This window comes from Rhipicephalus sanguineus, chromosome 2 (assembly GCF_013339695.2).
Source record: "Rhipicephalus sanguineus isolate Rsan-2018 chromosome 2, BIME_Rsan_1.4, whole genome shotgun sequence".
Taxonomy (NCBI): Eukaryota; Metazoa; Arthropoda; class Arachnida; order Ixodida; family Ixodidae; genus Rhipicephalus; species Rhipicephalus sanguineus.
The window spans coordinates 14,115,703-14,133,930 of record NC_051177.1 but is presented as its reverse complement, the minus strand read 5'-3'; the positions used below and the strand labels follow the sequence as shown (position 1 = coordinate 14,133,930).

The following is an 18,228-nucleotide window of genomic DNA, read 5'->3' as shown; positions in this document are numbered from 1 at the left end:
CAAAAGTGGCTTAAGAAGCGTATCCCCGCAATAAAACAAGCATTAGGGAATTCGAGAACCACTGTCTTTTTTATTGCAATATAATTATATGGACATTCTCGACGGGTTTTCGCCGTCATGTCCCGTATATAGTCCAAATTGATAACATCACCCCGCGCATCGTATCTTCTACCGCGGGTGCAGTAGAACATACGATGCACGCGAGAGCGGGGGCGACGAACGCGGCTGAAGCAGAGATCAAAGGAGCCAGCCCACCTCCGTTGCTCGGAAGGGCGCACGCGGTAACACCACTCTGCTCGGGAGGCCTGCCATCGAAGCAGAGAAATAACGCCCTGCCCGTCTTGAACGAGTATGAAAAGACACGAGGGGGGGGGGTGCTGCCATCGCTCGAGCAGCAAATTTGAACTTTGATTCTAAGGGCGCGGTCGCGATCGCTAGGCGCGCGCGCTATCTCAGCAGCAATCAGCGGACGGCTCGTATATCCTGCTACGTGCTGTGCTCTCAATGCGAAGACAATTTGCAGAAAGTGCATCTTTCGCTGGAGCAGCCGTATTCTCTTACACCAACGTTTTGTAGAGTTACGAGAGATCGGATACAAAAGAATTTGCTGCCAGCCTCACTTCGTATAACATTACAATTTGTTGCTATCGCATTTTTACTTCGTCCTTGCAGTGAAACTATGATTTTTTTCTTTTATTTCGCGGAGAGGGGGGGGGGGGTAGGGTCAGCGCGCCTGCATTGGATGATGATGCCCACACTGCAGATGACCAACGCAGCCTCCATTTCTCGCTAAAATTTGCCCAACTGAGAAAATTTTGAAGTTGGTCGGGCATTTTGGCGCAGCGTGGCGCAATTTCAACAAATATCACGGTTTTGGCTCAGCTTGGCGCAAAAATAAGGAATTGTATCAAATTGGCGCAATTGGCGCAGCTGTTGCATCCCTGGGGGTCCCTTAAAATTTTACTGTAAGCTTTTGCTGAAAAAATTATAGCACAGTTAACCATGGCAGCAATAAGATTGCAAGATTTGGAGTGCTTGTGCAAGCTGTTTTCCGCTGGAGGATGGAGAGGAGAAAAGAGTGGTTACCCTTGTTGTCGCATCCCGGCCCCCCGTGACCAGGATGTCAATGGTAGGATGTAGAGAGAGTGCATAGACACCGCTCAGGTGGCCGTGGTAGTGGCGTATCACCTGCACACAAGGTCAGCTCGAAGTCGGCTTTATTTCGAAAGAGAAGTGAAATGCCTCATGACATTGAACAAACAGGTACAGTCGAACCCACTTATAACAATCCCACGTATAACGATCTATCGGTTATAACGACCACATTTGGGTGCACTTACGATTTTCCAATGCTAACCATTGAAGCTGCGTCCACATATAGCGAACATTTTTCAAAGCCTCCTACTTTTACAACGAACACGTCGCGGTAAAAATATGGCGCATACGGTCGCGATTCGACATGGTTTCTGTGTAATGCGCATACCTCGAGGTGGCCTGAAACGTAGTCGGCGAATTTTCGCGATGGCACTTTGTTTTGTTTGCTTTTTTCCCCCGTGTTCATTTCGTTGGCAATGCGGGTCTTCGGCGGTTAATTTTTCAACATTCGGAGATTTAAGTGGTTGTAAGCGCCCCAAATTGCATATGTCAATTATCAGACACGCGAGGCTACATGCTCAACACGTTTTGCGCAAGTGCAGCCTTTGAAGGTTGTTTTGGTTATAGTGCGGTACCGTTTATAGTGCGGATATTCGCGACTCCGGCGACTTACGTTATAAGCGGTCTATACTGTATCTTAATTTGATATTAAAGTCAATTTTTCCTTGACGCACCTACTGACATCGACACTAGTTTGACGTCAAGCTACAGTACAAATTTCGGTGACTTCACGCAGCTGTATGGCCAGTTGTGATGACGTTAGGTACCAAAACTTCCAAGATGGCCGCTTGTGCGTCATCAAAACTTCCAAAATGGCCGCTTGTGCGTCACCACGGTGCGAGCGGCCGTGGAAACGTCACTTTACAGTAGACTCTCAGTAAACGGAAATCTGTTAAACGGAACTGCTGCTTAAATGGAACAACTGAATCTGATATGATTGGTTTCGTACATGAATTCTGCACCCCTGTTCATCTCTCAGTAAACAGAACTCCTGTTAAATGGAATACATTTTCCTGGTCCCTTTAGGTTCCGTTTAACGAGAGTCTACTGTATATTGTGCGAGCACGTGACGAGAAGCTCATACCGTGTTGTGACGTCAGGGTACAGTAGGAACCGAAACTAGCTTTTAAAAACATACTGTAATTACTCTTTCAGGGCGCACTCGCGCTTAGCACTACATTTTCTAGGCTCTTGAGGGCTTGACCTTTCATTTGACGCAAAAAAACAACAACTGAAAATATTCGTGTCAGTACCCCTTTAACAAGTTCGTGAATCTCTCGGTACCCTTTGCCCCATGCACAAATGTAGCTGCACTTGCCTTGTTGTACTCAAGGTCCCAGCACTTGACCTGCTTGTCCTCGCCGCAGGAGAAGAGGTACGGCTGGCGTGGGCTCACAGCCAGGCCTCGCACGCCACTGATGTGTCCAGTCAGGGACAGCTTCAACTGCCCTGTGGCCAGGTCCCAAATCTACGCACACAGCAGGTCCTGATGTGAACTGAACGCTTTTGCTCTCCAATTTCCTCACATGTGAAATGCAGAAGGGCCCTCATCGGACAACCTCCTAAATTACTTGAAGAACAGAGACGACGCTTCCTTACAAAAGCCCTGCATACTTGATATGTGTGTACACCAGGTGCAGCTATTCCTCAAGTGAGTGCCCAAACATCACCGGAAAGCAAACTTGGTTTTCAGAGTGCCACTAAAATTGCAGATGGCAACAACGTTGTAATGTGGCACATGTAATTTGCACAAGAAAAGAGAGACAAACAATTCCGCAGGCGTCTAAAGTCTCCGTAACCATTAGTATCTAGTGGCTCTGTGGGTCACTATGACACTATCCTAAAGTACAAGCAGGTTCTAATACTGCCTGAGTGCAGCAGCTTGAACACCTTTGGAAAACAGGAGCACGAGCACAAACAAGGCCAAAGAAAGGAGGATCACAGGGACATGATTATTTTTTTCTTCAGGGCTGTTTATGCTAGCGCTGCTGCTTGTCAAACACAACCTTACCACCAACTTGGCCAGTCTTGGCTACTATAGTCGAACCCACTTATGACAAACTTGAAAGTGTTGTGAAAAGTGGTCGTTACATCATTAGTTCATTGTATATGTACTCGCCTTTCAAAACGTGTGCAAATTAGCAAACTCTTATTATTTTTTCCTCACTGACCTTCAGCCCCCGTAGAAATGTCTGGAAAAAGAGCATCTCTCTTGCACTGTCTGAAATCTGCATGCGGTGCTCACCTGTCTAGGATATCTTTGTCGCGACTAAACTGGAGCAGTGCAAGCGCAACCACAAGCCTCTCATGCTTTAGAAAGCCTGTTCTGATTTTTGTTCTTCTTTTTTGCTTCATATGCGTCATATTTTTAGTGCAATCATGTCTGAAATGTTCATTGTAAAACATGAGGTTTATAAAAATGTTCCCTATATGTGAACGTAGTTTCAATGGGTAGCATAAGAAGATCTTAAGTACAGTGAAATATGCCCGTTTAACCAAGAGATCGTTATAAGTGGGTTCAACTGTATTCATTTCTGTAATGACAGCGTCTAAGACGGCACAGAGAAGCGGGCACACAAGACGCAGAGAGCACTGCGCTCTGCATGTCTTGTGCTCTATACCATCTTACATGCTGTGATTATGGAAGCTTAAAGCCAACTCGCCCAACGTATTGTATTGCCTGCTAATGTTTGTGTCATCTTCCGTACACTCACCTTAATAATCCTGTCATTTGATCCTGTGCAGAACCATTGGTTTCCAGGCTCCACTGCAAGGCAGCGAACCCAGCCAGTGTGCCCACTGATCACCTGCATAAAATCATGAAAGACAAGTTTAGGACAAGACTCTTGTACAGCCTACCTGAAGAAAGTAGGGTGATATGGGCAAACTTCCTCTGCTCTTCTAGCTACATTTCGTGCATTACTTGCCTCAAGAATGCAATGACAGCCACGCTCAACAGCTCATGTTAAAAACATTGAGCTGTGGGTACCAATACATTGGGCTATAAGGAGTCACTTCACAATAATACTGACCAGCTGAGGCATCACCCAAAGCCTGTCAAAGGGGTGTTCATGGCCTTTGATGGAATCAACCATGCCACATTATACAAGTCACGGTGGCTCAACATTAACAACAAAGCATGAAATAAAGCAAAGGAATTACCGCACAATGCCACGTGCGACTCTGAACCAGACTTTGAAAATGCACCTGAGCAGAACACTCCTAATTCCTTACTTGCAAGATGCCCTCCGATACATTTTGTGTTCAAGTTTGAAAGGAGCTATACAACAATGCAATGCAATGCAAGAGAGCTTCATGGGTGCATGAGATACTCTTGCAAGTTTTTCAGAGGTTTATGTCATACAGCTTGCGTTCTAAAACACATCTTTTGATTTTGACCTCAACACACGACCTGTAAGGCTCCTAGCCCGCAGGCGACCATGAGTCCTGATGAGACTAAATGGCCCAACTTTTCATCCGCGCAATTACAGTACACCTGCTTTACTGGAACCAAATGTCAAATAATGCAGCATGGAGAGACAAACTACATCAAGTGCAGCGCGAAGAGCGGCAAGTTCCACAGCCACTGATGTCGATGGGTGGTCCATCTTGAAATCGAGGGTAATAGCTTTTGCTAGAACAACCATTGCCCTGGACGAACACTGGAGAGTTATTGATCCATCAGTATGATCCATCAGTATGAAGATGTACTTGATCAGCACACTGTTTCAGCACAGGTGATGAAAGCTCAAATTTTTTTAACAGAAAAGCTGTTCTATGTTATGGGGTGCTATCACCCCTTGTAATGTCGTTTTCGCCTCATGGCGTCTGCGTGTTGTAGTTAAAGTCTGCGTGTTGTAGTTAACGACTGCCGTGAGAGGGCCGGGGGAGTGATACCGCAACTCGTTCCCGCGGACTCCCAGGCCGAGTCCAACGTCGGCGACGCTATGTTCACGGTACATTGTATGTGTTATGTTGTTTGTATATTTTATTGGCATTATATTGAGCTATTTGGCATGTTATTTCGGTTGTTTCTTAGATTCGGCTGGAAAACTCGGCGCTACGTAAAAAGCTATTAATAAATGTCCATGTGTTTGCACGACGGTGTGTACTGTGTCCGTTTGTTCCGAGTTGTCACAGTGTTGACCCTTCGCTGCAGAAGCAGAGCCAGGTCACGTGACCAGCACACTGGGGGAAGAGCAGACCAATCAGAGAGCGCACTGGGCGAGGGCAATGGACTCCACACAACTCGAGCGGCAGAGCTGATGTCGAGCAGCAAACCCTGAGCTTCGAGAGAAGGAAGTGCAAGCCAAGTGGCAGTGGAGGGAAGCCGCCAGCCCCAAGTTTCAAGAGAAGGAAGCCCAAAGGAAACAGCAAAGGAAAAGAAGTCCACCAGAGCGAAATACGCAAGAACCACAGTTAAACAGAAACAACACGATGAATCGCAGCCAAACACACATACACCAACACACAGAAACAAAACACCGAATATCACAGCAAAACACAGAAAAACATCGTCGGAATGACCACAGTTCCGCTGTTTCCTTAGATCTTGCTTGATGGAACTGCGCTGAGTTTTTCTGGTTCCTAATAGACTGAGGTGCAGTTCAAGAAAACAGCATCAGATCAACAAAGGCTTGCTTAGGTCTTCATAGTAAATATATGCTCACACTATTATGGAGCATAGATGTTCAATTCACTATAGTACACATTTTCTTAGTAAGCATCGAAGCTTCTCTTTTCCCATTTAAACGGACAGCTAAGTAACGCAAAAAATCAGTCTAGACGTATTCCATTAAAGTGGAAAGTTGGGCAAGTTGGTACTAGCTCATGATGTTGAACAGCGCAAAGAACAAGGGACGGTTGTAATGAAAACACAACAGGACTTGCTTGTTTTTTCTTTCTTTGATTTCTCCACCACTGTACATTGATCATATGTTATTAAACTTAGTTGCGAGTCAGCAAATGTCCTGTTATGTTTTCTTTAAAACTGTCCCTTGCCATTTGCTCTGTTCAACATGAATTACACATAGTATTCTCTGACAACTCTACTGGCATTACGTGCCACACTGCGTAAGACGACACAGAGGCACACGAAGCACTGTTGCCAGATGCCTTAGACATATACGTGTTCCTGTTGAAAAGAGTGAAACCTCCACCTTTATTGGTGGAGAGAAAGAACAGCAAATGTCCTTTCAGCCAAGCTAGTGTCTTGAGCAAAGGGAGCTTCCTCCCTGCTTGCCTGTACTTGGCTAAAGCGTTCACACCTTCAGAGATACAACAATGTGCTCCTTTGGTCTAAACGTTCTTGACTCTGCCGCAAGGCTCCATGTGTCTCGTGTGCTTTCTTCTCAGTGCTGTCTTACGCGCTGGGACCATGCAAGCTAGAAAACAACTTGCCCAACATCTTGCACTATTGGCATTAATTTCACAGTCATAAGCACAATAGAAAATGAAGGCCGAAGTTCAATCTTTATTCAATTTTGCAATGAAACCTCAACTTCAGGAAGTCGGCGTGATTTCACACTTTTTCACAACGAAGCTGTTTTTGGTCAAGGTTTTTTCGAGACTATCAGCATAATGCGGCTCGCAGTTCATAGCAGGTATGTGCCACAGAAATTGGGCAAGCCCCTCTACTCACTTCGGGTCCACTAAAAATGAAGAAGCTGTCTATAACTAGCCTGAACGTCCCAATGAATTAGCGGGTGTGTGCCACAGAAATTGGGCAAGCCCCTCTACTCACTTCCGGTCCACTAAAAATGAAGAAGCTGTCAATAACTAGCCTGAACGTCCCAATGAATTAGCGGGTGTGCGCCACAGAAATTGGGCAAGCCCCTCTACTCACTTCCGGTCCACTAAAAATGAAGAAGCTGTCAATAACTAGCCTGAACGTCCCAATGAATTAGCGGGTGTGTGCCACCAGAAATTGGGCAAGCCCCTCTACTCACTTCCGGTCTACTAAAAATGAAGAAGCTGTCTATAACTAGCCTGAACGTCCCAATGAATTAGCGGGTGTGTGCCACAGAAATTGGGCAAGCCCCTCTACTCACTTCCGGTCTACTAAAAATGAAGAAGCTGTCTATAACTAGCCTGAACGTCCCAATGAATTAGCGGGTGTGTGCCACAGAAATTGGGCAAGCCCCTCTACTCACTTCCGGTCCACTAAAAATGAAGAAGCTGTCAATAACTAGCCTGAACGTCCCAATGAATTAGCGGGTGTGTGCCACAGAAATTGGGCAAGCCCCTCTACTCACTTCCGGTCTACTAAAAATGAAGAAGCTGTCTATAACTAGCCCGAACGTCCCAATGAATTAGCGGGTGTGTGCCACAGAAATTGGGCAAGCCCCTCTACTCACTTCCGGTCCTACTAAAATGAAGAAGCTGTCAATAACTAGCCTGAACGTCCCAATGAATTAGCGGGTGTGTGCCACAGAAATTGGGCAAGCCCCTCTACTCACTTCCGGTCTACTAAAAATGAAGAAGCTGTCTATAACTAGCCTGAACGTCCCAATGAATTAGCGGGTGTGTGCCACAGAAATTGGGCAAGCCCCTCTACTCACTTCCGGTCTACTAAAATGAAGAAGCTGTCTATAACTAGCCTGAACGTCCCAATGAATTAGCGGGTGTGTGCCACAGAAATTGGGCAAGCCCCTCTACTCACTTCCGGTCCTACTAAAAATGAAGAAGCTGTCTATAACTAGCCTGAACGTCCCAATGAATTAGCGGGTGTGTGCCACAGAAATTGGGCAAGCCCCTCTACTCACTTCCGGTCTACTAAAAATGAAGAAGCTGTCTATAACTAGCCTGAACGTCCCAATGAATTAGCGGGTGTGTGCCACAGAAATTGGGCAAGCCCCTCTACTCACTTCCGGTCTACTAAAAATGAAGAAGCTGTCTATAACTAGCCTGAACGTCCCAATGAATTAGCGGGTGTGTGCCACAGAAATTGGGCAAGCCCCTCTACTCACTTCCGGTCTACTAAAAATGAAGAAGCTGTCTATAACTAGCCTGAACGTCCCAATGAATTAGCGGGTGTGTGCCACAGAAATTGGGCAAGCCCCTCTACTCACTTCCGGTCCACTAAAAATGAAGAAGCTGTCAATAACTAGCCTGAACGTCCCAATGAATTAGCGGGTGTGTGCCACAGAAATTGGGCAAGCCCCTCTACTCACTTCCGGTCTACTAAAAATGAAGAAGCTGTCTATAACTAGCCTGAACGTCCCAATGAATTAGCGGGTGTGTGCCACAGAAATTGGGCAAGCCCCTCTACTCACTTCTGGTCTACTAAAATGAAGAAGCTGTCTATAACTAGCCTGAACGTCCCAATGAATTAGCGGGTGTGTGCCACAGAATTTGGGCAAGCCCCTGTACTCACTTCCGGTCCACTAAAAATGAAGAAGCTGTCAATAACTAGCCTGAACGTCCCAATGAATTAGCGGGTATGTGCCACAGAAATTGGGCAAGCCCCTCTACTCACTTCCGGTCCACTAAAAATGAAGAAGCTGTCTATAACTAGCCTGAACCAATGTTACTAGATTAGGTTGAGCTTTTAACTCCTGTGACTACATGGACCGACCACCGATTCTCGCATCTCGCGGTGCTGCTGTTCCTCCTAGCTCAATCAGCACGGCACGATCAGGCGGTGCAGCACTCTGTCTGCGGCTGTGCACATGGTTTGGCATTGTGTTTAGCTGCGTTCTCAGTTTTGCGATCCTCGTACTCTAGCCGCAGTGTGCTGCAGTCAGCAAGTGTATGATGCCGACATGTGTTCGTTCCTGGGTGCACGAGCGGCTATACGAAAGATATCAATAAGTCGGCCCGGCATTTCTTCTCTTCTCCTAGCGACAAAACATTTCACTCTGCATGAAACAAGTCCCTTCCGCGTGCCGACAAAGAGCTCTGGACGAAGTCTAAGGTTCGAGACATCTATTTTCATGACGATGATATCCTTGAAAACTGTGTACATGTCATCAACGGAATGGTTGTTTAAACAGCGCGTGAAAAATGAAGCCTCGCTGAAGGTACGTTCCTAAAGATTTTTTCCCAAACGTACCTTGCTACGTCTCCAAGCCGCCCCAGAAGAAGTGGAGAAGAAGGGAGAACAATCTGGAGACAGCTTTTCAAAGTGCTGTCTGTGGCCTCGAAGAACAGAATAGTGGCTTGAAAAAGGAATACACTGCGCTCAATTCAGACATCCCTTCTGCCGGAATTGAAGAGCTCACATTGAGTGACAAGGCGTGTCGATCTGACTTTTGTGGCAGAAGGTAACGCTGGGACATGGCAGTGCAGGGATGCAACAGCCGAAATAGGATTTGGAGCAACTTTTGGAGCAGCAAAATGTTGCTTTTGGAGCACAAAAATCCAAATTTGGAGCAGGTTACGGAAACAAAACCTGAATTTTTTAGCCCGAAATCTCAAATTTGGAGCAGTATAGTATAACAACGAAGGCTTATTTTTAGAAAAGAAAACAAAAATACATAAAAACCATTTAACATCAGCTAATTCGTGCACAGTGCACGTGAACACTGCTATTTCAGTAAAAGCAGTGTGTTGAGCCACCCCACAGTGCGACCTGTCAAATAATTCGACAGGCACTGGAAATGCTAATGTGGACCTGCGAACCTCGCGCGAGTAGCAACTTTGAACTTTGATTCTAAGGCCGCGGTCGCTGGCGCGCGCGCTATCTCGGCAGCCATCAGCGGGCGGCTCGTATTCCTGCTACGTGCTGCGCTCTCAATGCGAAGACACTGTGCAGAAAGAGCATCTTTCCCTGGAGCGGCCGTATTCTCTTACACCAACATTTTGTAGAGTTACGCGAGATCGGGTACAAAAGAGTTTGCTGCCAGCCTCACTTCGTATAACCAGAGTCCTTCGTATAACATTACAATCTGTTGCTATCGCATTCATTGCTTCGTCCTTGCGGTGAAACTGACTTTTTATTTCTTTCGCGAGGGTTTAGGGTTACGGTCTGCGCGTCTGCGCGTCTGGCGATGCCCACACTGCAGATGACCAAAGCGGCCTCCATTTCTTGCTCAAATTTGCGCAGCTGAGAAAATTTGAGAAATGCTGAGAAATGGCGCAGCAAAAAGCTGAGAAATGGCGCAGCGTGGCGTATTTTTAACCAAATTCATGGTTTTGGCTCAGCTTGGCACAAAAATAACGAATTGTATCAAATTGGCGCAATTGGTGCAGCTGTTGCATCCCTGACTGAAAAAAGCTGACTGAAAAAAGCGATGAATAAACCACTGCAGTGGTTTATTCATCGCTTTCTTCAGTCAGCTCAGCCATCAGGGTTATACAAATAGGAAAATGCATATGCATAGGAGACGAAAAGCTGGCTGCTGTAGCGCATGCAAACGCACGGCGATGGCTCACTTGAGTAGCAGCATCACCACTATTGATGACATCCAAAAACTAACGACAGTTAACAGAACTTTAGTTTGTGAAGGAGAAGGGGCTCATGCAAGCAGCTGCTGCACATCTCGTCAGTGCAAAGTTCTTCCATTGCAGGCAACTCGCGCGTTCTGCCGCACTTGGGAAAAACGCATGTGAAGAGATGTGCCAAGGGAGAAGGAACAACAAGCGCAGAACAAAATAAAGTGAAAAATTTCAAAAAGAAGGCAAAAGGAAGGAAAAATTTCAAAAGGAATTTCAAAAAGGAGGGCACTAGCAGCAGCAAGATTCTTGTCTTTGGAGAATATCATGAAGTTGAAGGTGCAGTTGTCAGCTAAGGCCCATATTCTGAAACGTTCCTTACCTCAGACCATTTCCTTACCTTACGTGAGGAGCCCTTCATGCCTCCTTATCTTAAGGAGCTCCTTGAGAGAGCCAGTGTATTCTAAAGGCTTCCGTCAACCTTCCTTTCCTTAGGGCCGCGTCAGTAAGGTAAGGTGCGTGTTTCAAAAGTCTGGGATCGAGAGTACGTGTGAAATACGGACTAAACATCAGTTTTCAAGCAAGAATAAGGAATATTTTTTACGCATAGTGATGAATTATAATGTGTACACTACTTTATGTGTGAAATAATGACTAAACGTCCGCTTTCAAGCAAGAATAAAGAATGTTTTTTGTGCATAATGACGAATAATACTGGCTAAACATCTGCTTTCAAGCAAGAATAAAGAATATTTTTTGTGCATAATGATGAATAATAACGTGTACGCTGCTTTTTCGCAATATGGGTGCACAGCCTTTTCCGTTTACTTAACTTTCGCCTATTGCAGCAGACAAAAACAGGATGGTCGAGCAACCTTGGAGCTCATTGCGTTCATTGATGCATTTCAACGGCCTGCAATGTGGGAGCGAGTAATAAAGATTGTTTAAAGAATTGAAGACGTGGGTGAGATTAATTTTTATAACTGAGCAGTGTTAAGCTTGCGAAATTTCCTGACTTTGGTGCAAATTTGTCTTGAATGTACTTATGTCCAAGCAAATTATTATGTTTACAATCAAAACAAGGGCGCGTCTATCGGGTAGTGCATTGCGCCTTTGTGGATAGACCTGCTTTTTGCTAAACGAGGAAGTCTTACAGCAGCGGTTCCCAGGAACCAAAGTCCTGAAAGTATTCAGATACTATATGGGTTGCATTTTAAGCTGTCACAAATGGTTGCAATATTTGAAAAATGTATATCGCCCCTCGTCATAACACATGATATTCCCTTCTAGGATTCTGTCGGATTTCTTGACCTTAAGCTCAATTTCACCCGTGATCATGTTTGCTGGACATATGAACCAAGCTCGTGCAAGCAATTCCACTGTTCTCAACGGCGCACAGTAAACATGTAAAAAGGGTTATTGTTTGGGCTTGCTTCTCCAACGCATTAAAAAGTAGCCATGCTGCCACAGAGTAGATGCCATCTTTCAGGCACAGGTCCCTCGCCTGCAAACGACGGATTACTAATCTCAGTGGCTGAGATAATCCACAGAAAAGGAAAGCAGGGTTTCCTGGGCATACATTGTAGCACATGCGGCTGCACCCCTGTGTTCGCTTTTTTCTTATCCGGACAAGCACACCTGCCTCATTGTGGAAGCAGCCCGCATGGCATGTGAAGAATGCCCATGCATAAGAAGCCGCCGTTAGCCTAATCCAAACAACTGTCATTCCTGGAAGACGACAGCACGAACGGTGGGCGATGAGGGGGCCTACCGTTTCGCATTCCTTGAGTCTCTTCATCTTTTCTCTAGTCCTGTAAAATGCCTTGTCCTCTTTGCGCTGCACAATCTTAACGCAAAATTTTGACAGCCGTTCAGCCGCACGTTTGAAAACACGCCTGGCAAGCAATTTTGCAACAACGACGAGGACACAATTATAACGGGCTTGTGCAAGGCATCGATCGAAAATAAGAAATCAGACACACTGTCACTGATAAAGTACTGCAGAGAAGCGCCCTTTCAGTGAAAGTAGCAAGGTAAGGAGGCCTGAAGGTAGCCCTAGCGCTACTTTAACTTGAGGAGCATCAAGGAGAGCCTCAGTGAGGGAACCTTAGTAAGGAGCATTCCAGAATACATGATAAGGCGCCCTCAAGCAGTTAAGGCCCCCTCACTGAGGTAAGGAGCGCTTCAGGATACAGGCCTAAGGATCCAGTGCAGTTCATGGATCACTGCCACCAATAGAGAAGCTGGATTTTGAAACTTCTCTAGGCCAAGTGCAAGTGAAAAGCTCACAAGGAATGTGATGCGCAAAGATGTTGGAGATGAACTCCCTGCTACTACACACTGCAAGTCTCCCAAAAAATATATGTGGCTTGCTGCGCAGCATGACACTTATCCCGCTTACCACAAGCAGCCAACTCAATCAGACAGTATCAGGTGTTCCTTGCAAATACCCATGGCTACAGTGCAGCTGCTCTTGAAACAATTCATACCTTCTTAACACTTCCTTGTCCGCGGGAAAACAGACCGTTCTTGGGTACTCTAGTAAACAATTTTTCTACTGCCACAAAATATTATTGATGCGACAATATATGGTACTAATCTGTAGAACAGAAATGCGCTTTCTAATGGCATTAAATTTAAAGCAAACATTACTAAAAGAATCTGCAAAAAAAAAAAAAACTTTAATAGGAAATTTTTTAACAAAAACGAGAACACTCTGTAAATAAATCAATGCTGCTATGCACCAAGTAAACATTAAAAAATTTCAATACATACGTCATGACCAAAAATGTCATTTCCAATATCTGCGAAAATATAAGCATTCTATCGGCAGCCGTTATTTTGGTACAAAAGAAAACATTAGCTATAGTGCCACCGCGCAATGCAGTTACGTGATGCGGTAAAGCGCAGGTTTTCGCAGCATGTCTTGTGGCAAATATTCATTTGCTGCTCTATTTTTGGCTCAAGAGTATACATCCATGCATATTCATTAGTTGTGTCTCATATCTCGGCGATTATTTTTTAGGCAAAGAGTGGCACGAACAAATCGACAGGTCAGATGAAATCCCGTGCGGCACTGCTGAGCGCAATGGCGAAGTGCACCGCAGGTCGCCCTCTCGCACTAAACTCCACTCGTTTAGCAGCCGCCAGCAAGTGGTCGCGCCCAAATGGTGTTGACACCCCGCAGATAACAGCTGTGACCTTTAGAACACGCCAAATATTTTTAGAACAGAGCACGGCCGCGATCACCCGGTTCAGAGATCAAAACGAAAGTTACCGGCGGATACCTGTTGACGTTCCGCAGCTACTCAACACACTTTAGCTGTCCATGCTGCTGTCCAATGAGTCAAAATCATCTTCCGAGTCTTCACTGCTGCCATCATTAAAAAATTATAAATCATGGCTGCCAGAATTCGCCGAAATTTGCAGTTTACAAGAGACAGGTGCGCGCGATAACGACGCCATGTTTGAAGCTACCAGCGTTCAGCCCTCTGGACTTAAAAGGCAATTCAAAGCTCTCTTTGCGGCGTAAAAGTAAATGACAAAGTAAAACTATAAAAACAGTGCCTGTTTTAAACGATGAATAATGCTAACTGTCCGTAAGCACTTCTAACACAGCAAAATTTTAAGTTGAAAACCATCGATAGCGGGCTATCGATGGGTATAGGAGCCGACAGGAAAGTGTTAAAGGACAAGCCTGGTATACAGACATGTGGAACACGTGTGCTTGACGAGATTAAAGTGAATGATACATCAAAGGTCACCTGATAAGTTTAATGGTTTTGTGAACTTTTCGACTCCAGCATGGAAAAAGCGGGGTAATATCTGCCGACCATGCTTTAGTTATTATGTTCATCACTCTGTTGCCCTTACACTTGTTCATCCCTCTATACGTTTCACTTGTGAATGTGGTGCTCCGATGAAAGAAAATACAGTAGACTCCCGTTAAGACGAACTCGAAGGGACCGCTGGGAAACCAAAGAACGGGGCGGCGGGGGGGAATACGAAAGAACGCAATGGCTTGGGGGTCCAAGTTGTAAATCCCCCTACTCTTTTTGTTGTTTTCTTTGCTGATAAAGCCCACACCTGCCCCACCCACAGGCTGGGGGTGAGAGGGGATACTGGCTTTATCCGCTGACCGGTCTTCTTCGTTTATCTCACGCCCTCCGCGTCGCGATTTGCTTCGCGTCTTTGCTCCAGGAAGCGCTTTTTTTCATCTTTTTTGCTTTTTCTCAGTCGCCTGAATGCCCCACCAAGACTGCAGTGTTCGTTTCGCAGAATCGCTAGCGTTGTTGATCACCTTGAAAGTTCGTCTTAACAGAAGAGTACAGTTGGGCGGTTCGTCTTAAGCAAATATTTTTTGCATTGAGTCTATGGGAAACCAAACAAATGGTCCCTTGTCGTTCGGTATAAGCGAGAATTCGTCTTAACGGGAGTTCACTGTAGTGCTGCCTTCTTTTTTTTCATCCCGAAATAAAGAGCAGAAAGCGTGTACATATCAGGAAAAGCTGCCCAGCAGTTATTCATAGTACCTTAAAATATGTACACCAATTGGCCTGCTGATTGCTACTTCACGGCTTCTTCAGTGATTTAAAATAGTAGGGCTGAGACGAATAATTGGTACTTTCCTACAAAGTACGGTTAACTTGAGTCTAACAAATGCGTAGCGTGTTTCCGTGCCTGTTACTGCTGAGATGCTGACATTGTACTGAAACTGATATTAAAAAGAGACTTTGGCGTATTGGGGGCGATGACGAAATGTAACGGGAATCTTCACCGTGCCTCGTTACTAAATGCGCGAGAATTGGCAACAGCTCATTAATAGAGCCTAGTGGACGACCAAGGCTGCTGGAGCTCTTGAAAACGCCATGGACGTCGGCAGAATTTTGCCTTGGGGGTGCAAACCCATGTTGCATAGCAGCTGGGGGAGGAAGGGGGGGGGGGGAGAGAGAGAGAGAGCTGGCATAGCTTGGGTGGGGGGCAAGTGCCCCTTTTGCACCCCCCTGCCTACGCCCATGGAAAACGCACTTCAACAGCGCACTCCTGGAGAGCGCAGCAGCGTTTTTCACGACTCGGTAAAGCTTTTCTATCAATCTGATAAACATGAGGCCATAAAAATATTAAAAAGGTAATAGGTGAAAACACCTGCAGCGACTGTAAGTTGCAAAGTCGGAGGACTCGAGTGTGTTTGGCAATATAAGAGATGCACTCGCGTAGAGCTGCTTGTGGCGCAGCCGCCGTCTCGCGGCAAGCCAAGGCACGGGGGTGCCCGTGATGTACGGCGCCTCCGGACAGTTTGACAACTGAACTCAGTATAGTAATGTTGGCCTGAATGTCCCAGTAAACTAGCGGGTATGTGCCACAGAAATTGGGCAAGCCTCACTACTCACCTCCGGTCCACTAAAAATAAGGAAGCTGTTGAAGAAGCACAGCTTGGTGGTGTTGGGGAGTCCAATTATGGTGCTCGCCCCCAACAGATGGTTCAGAGGAGTTAAAATATAGAGGTGCAAGCACTCGGTGGTCTTTCTCAAATAGTCACCAATGGGTCAAGTCGAGCGCTCTCTGCAAGAAGATGCTGCCCGTCGGGGGCGTCAGCAGGAATTGGTGCATGAACGGCAACGGCAACGCTCTTCTGATCCAGAAGCCTGCATAAGAGCTGCCGAAGCCAAGCGCAAGTAGAGGGCAGAAGATCCAGAGCTTCGAGTGAGAGAAGCTGATGTTAGATGTGAACAGCTTGCATCAGATCCCAAGTTTAAAACGAGGCAAGATGAAGCGACAAAGAATGCTTTGCTTTTCATCAGCCTTTGCGACGTTATGTCAGTGAAGCTGGCGTAATTGTTTTTTGTTGCCACATTGGCTCAATAAAAGTTTAAAAACTCACCACGTTAAATCTATGTCTTCTTTGGAATAGAACAAAATTCATTATTACCAATGAACAATTATAAGGGTTCTAGCCGACATTATTAAAACATAAGACATCATGGTAAACTGGTGTGGAAACATCAAGGTGCTATGGCTGTTTTCTTTCTTTTTTTTCTTGGGGCTTTTCTGGCCTACCAGGTGCCTTGCATCAAGAATGGTGTTTCTGGTATTGTGCAAGGCTAATTTACTAATACAAGTGGAATAACTTCTCCCGTTGGTGTCCCTTTAAGCTACTGCACTCATAACTACATAGAATGGTAGCTTAAGAATTCCCACTCTCTACCACCAATCATACTTGCATGAGATGCAGAGACTTACATGAGCTTTCACATCTGTGAACTCGCCCTCATACGTTCAGTCAAGTAACAAGGCCTGCTTCACTGACTCCTCTCACTGGAATTTCATTGCAGCTACAGTGTGAAGAAAGAAGAAAGGCACATACCCTGTATAGCTTCCAGGGAGGATGCCACTGAGGCTTGGGTATGGCCACGTGTTTTCGCTGAACTTGTGCCAATTGTTGTTGTCCTGCAAGCATGACAGCCTGAAAGGACATGGAACAAGCATTAACGAACGAAAGACAGACTAGAAAATTGCACTAGCCTTATACTTAGTATTATTGTGAAGGTACTCTTCACTGCCCATTCTCGCCAAACAATCTAAAATGAAATAATTCTGTCGCTACTTCTTCTACCTGTAAAAATATGTAATGAACATTAAACCAGCAGCCAACTTTCATAAACATTGGTAGGATACAGTAGACTCTCAATAAACGAAAATCTCTTAAATGAAACTGCTGCTTAAATGGAACAACTGCCTCTAACATGATTGGTTTTGTGCTTGAATTCTGCACCCCTTTTCATCTCTCAGTAAACGAAACTCCTGTTAAATGAAACATATTTTCCTGGTCCCTTCAGCTTTCGTTTAACAGGAGTCTACTGTACTTTGTTTTACAATTTTGTTTTTCCTACCAGGACAGCTGAGCATACAAAGCAAATGCCCCTTTGGTTTAGCCCCATGGCTATCTGTACAATGTTGGCAAAACAAAGAAACTATGGGAAAGCACTGCAATATAGAACGAAATCTTGGAATTTACTACTTGAGCCTGGCAATCCATCGTAGAGATGGGAGCCGACAGAAGACATTTTGTCATGGAAGTTGCTTAAAAAGAAAAAACAACAAACAAAAAATCGTAACGTAGCACTCACATTAGAGAACAGACGTCATTTTTTATCAAAATGAAGTGCACGCTATGGTGCATTGACGTGCGCATCACAGTAGCATTCGTTAGCGTATCCCCCTGGGGTTGAGCAATGCTTGAACATCTCTTGCTGAGACACAGGAGTGTATAAGTAACATTTATTACACTCTTATAAAAGCCTTCAACACTGCAACCACAGTCGATGTTGCTCTGACATGACTTCTGCATCGGGTCTTTTTCCAAAGCAGTATCAAGACCTGGTGTGGCTGTGTAGTAAAATAGTGCCCTGCAGGATGCCCAGGTTTGATTATGGCTCGAATCCTGAACCTTCATACTTTGCATCCGTCAGGCTTTTTCCCATCACCAACAACACTGCTGACACAGACACCAGATTTTCTGCGACACGGGCTCCTTAAAGGGACACTAAAGAGAAGCAATTAATTGGTTTAGATTGATAAAGTGTGCTCTGGGAACTCTTGTGTAGTTTATTTCACCACCATAGGTTTATTATTAGAGGTGAAAACCAAGTTCAAGATTTCATTTTTAAATTTCGCGCCGAACTTTGTAATTCGTGACGT

At 45.3% G+C, this 18,228-nt stretch overlaps 1 protein-coding gene across 4 annotated transcripts in view; it reads right to left on the bottom strand.

Annotated features, from left to right (window-relative positions):
* The window catches only part of LOC119382435 (pleiotropic regulator 1), a 115,662-nt gene that overhangs the window by 64,251 nt on the left and 33,183 nt on the right, over positions 1-18,228 (bottom strand). For all 4 annotated transcript variants that reach the window (XM_037650137.2, XM_049412204.1, XM_037650135.2 and 1 more), the window contains 4 exons: positions 16,895-16,993; positions 3,870-3,962; positions 2,474-2,623; positions 1,087-1,188 (listed from right to left, as the gene is read on the bottom strand). In XM_037650137.2, the coding sequence (XP_037506065.1) occupies positions 1,087-1,188; positions 2,474-2,623; positions 3,870-3,962; positions 16,895-16,993 (444 nt within the window). The remainder of the gene's footprint in view (positions 1-1,086; positions 1,189-2,473; positions 2,624-3,869; positions 3,963-16,894; positions 16,994-18,228) is intronic.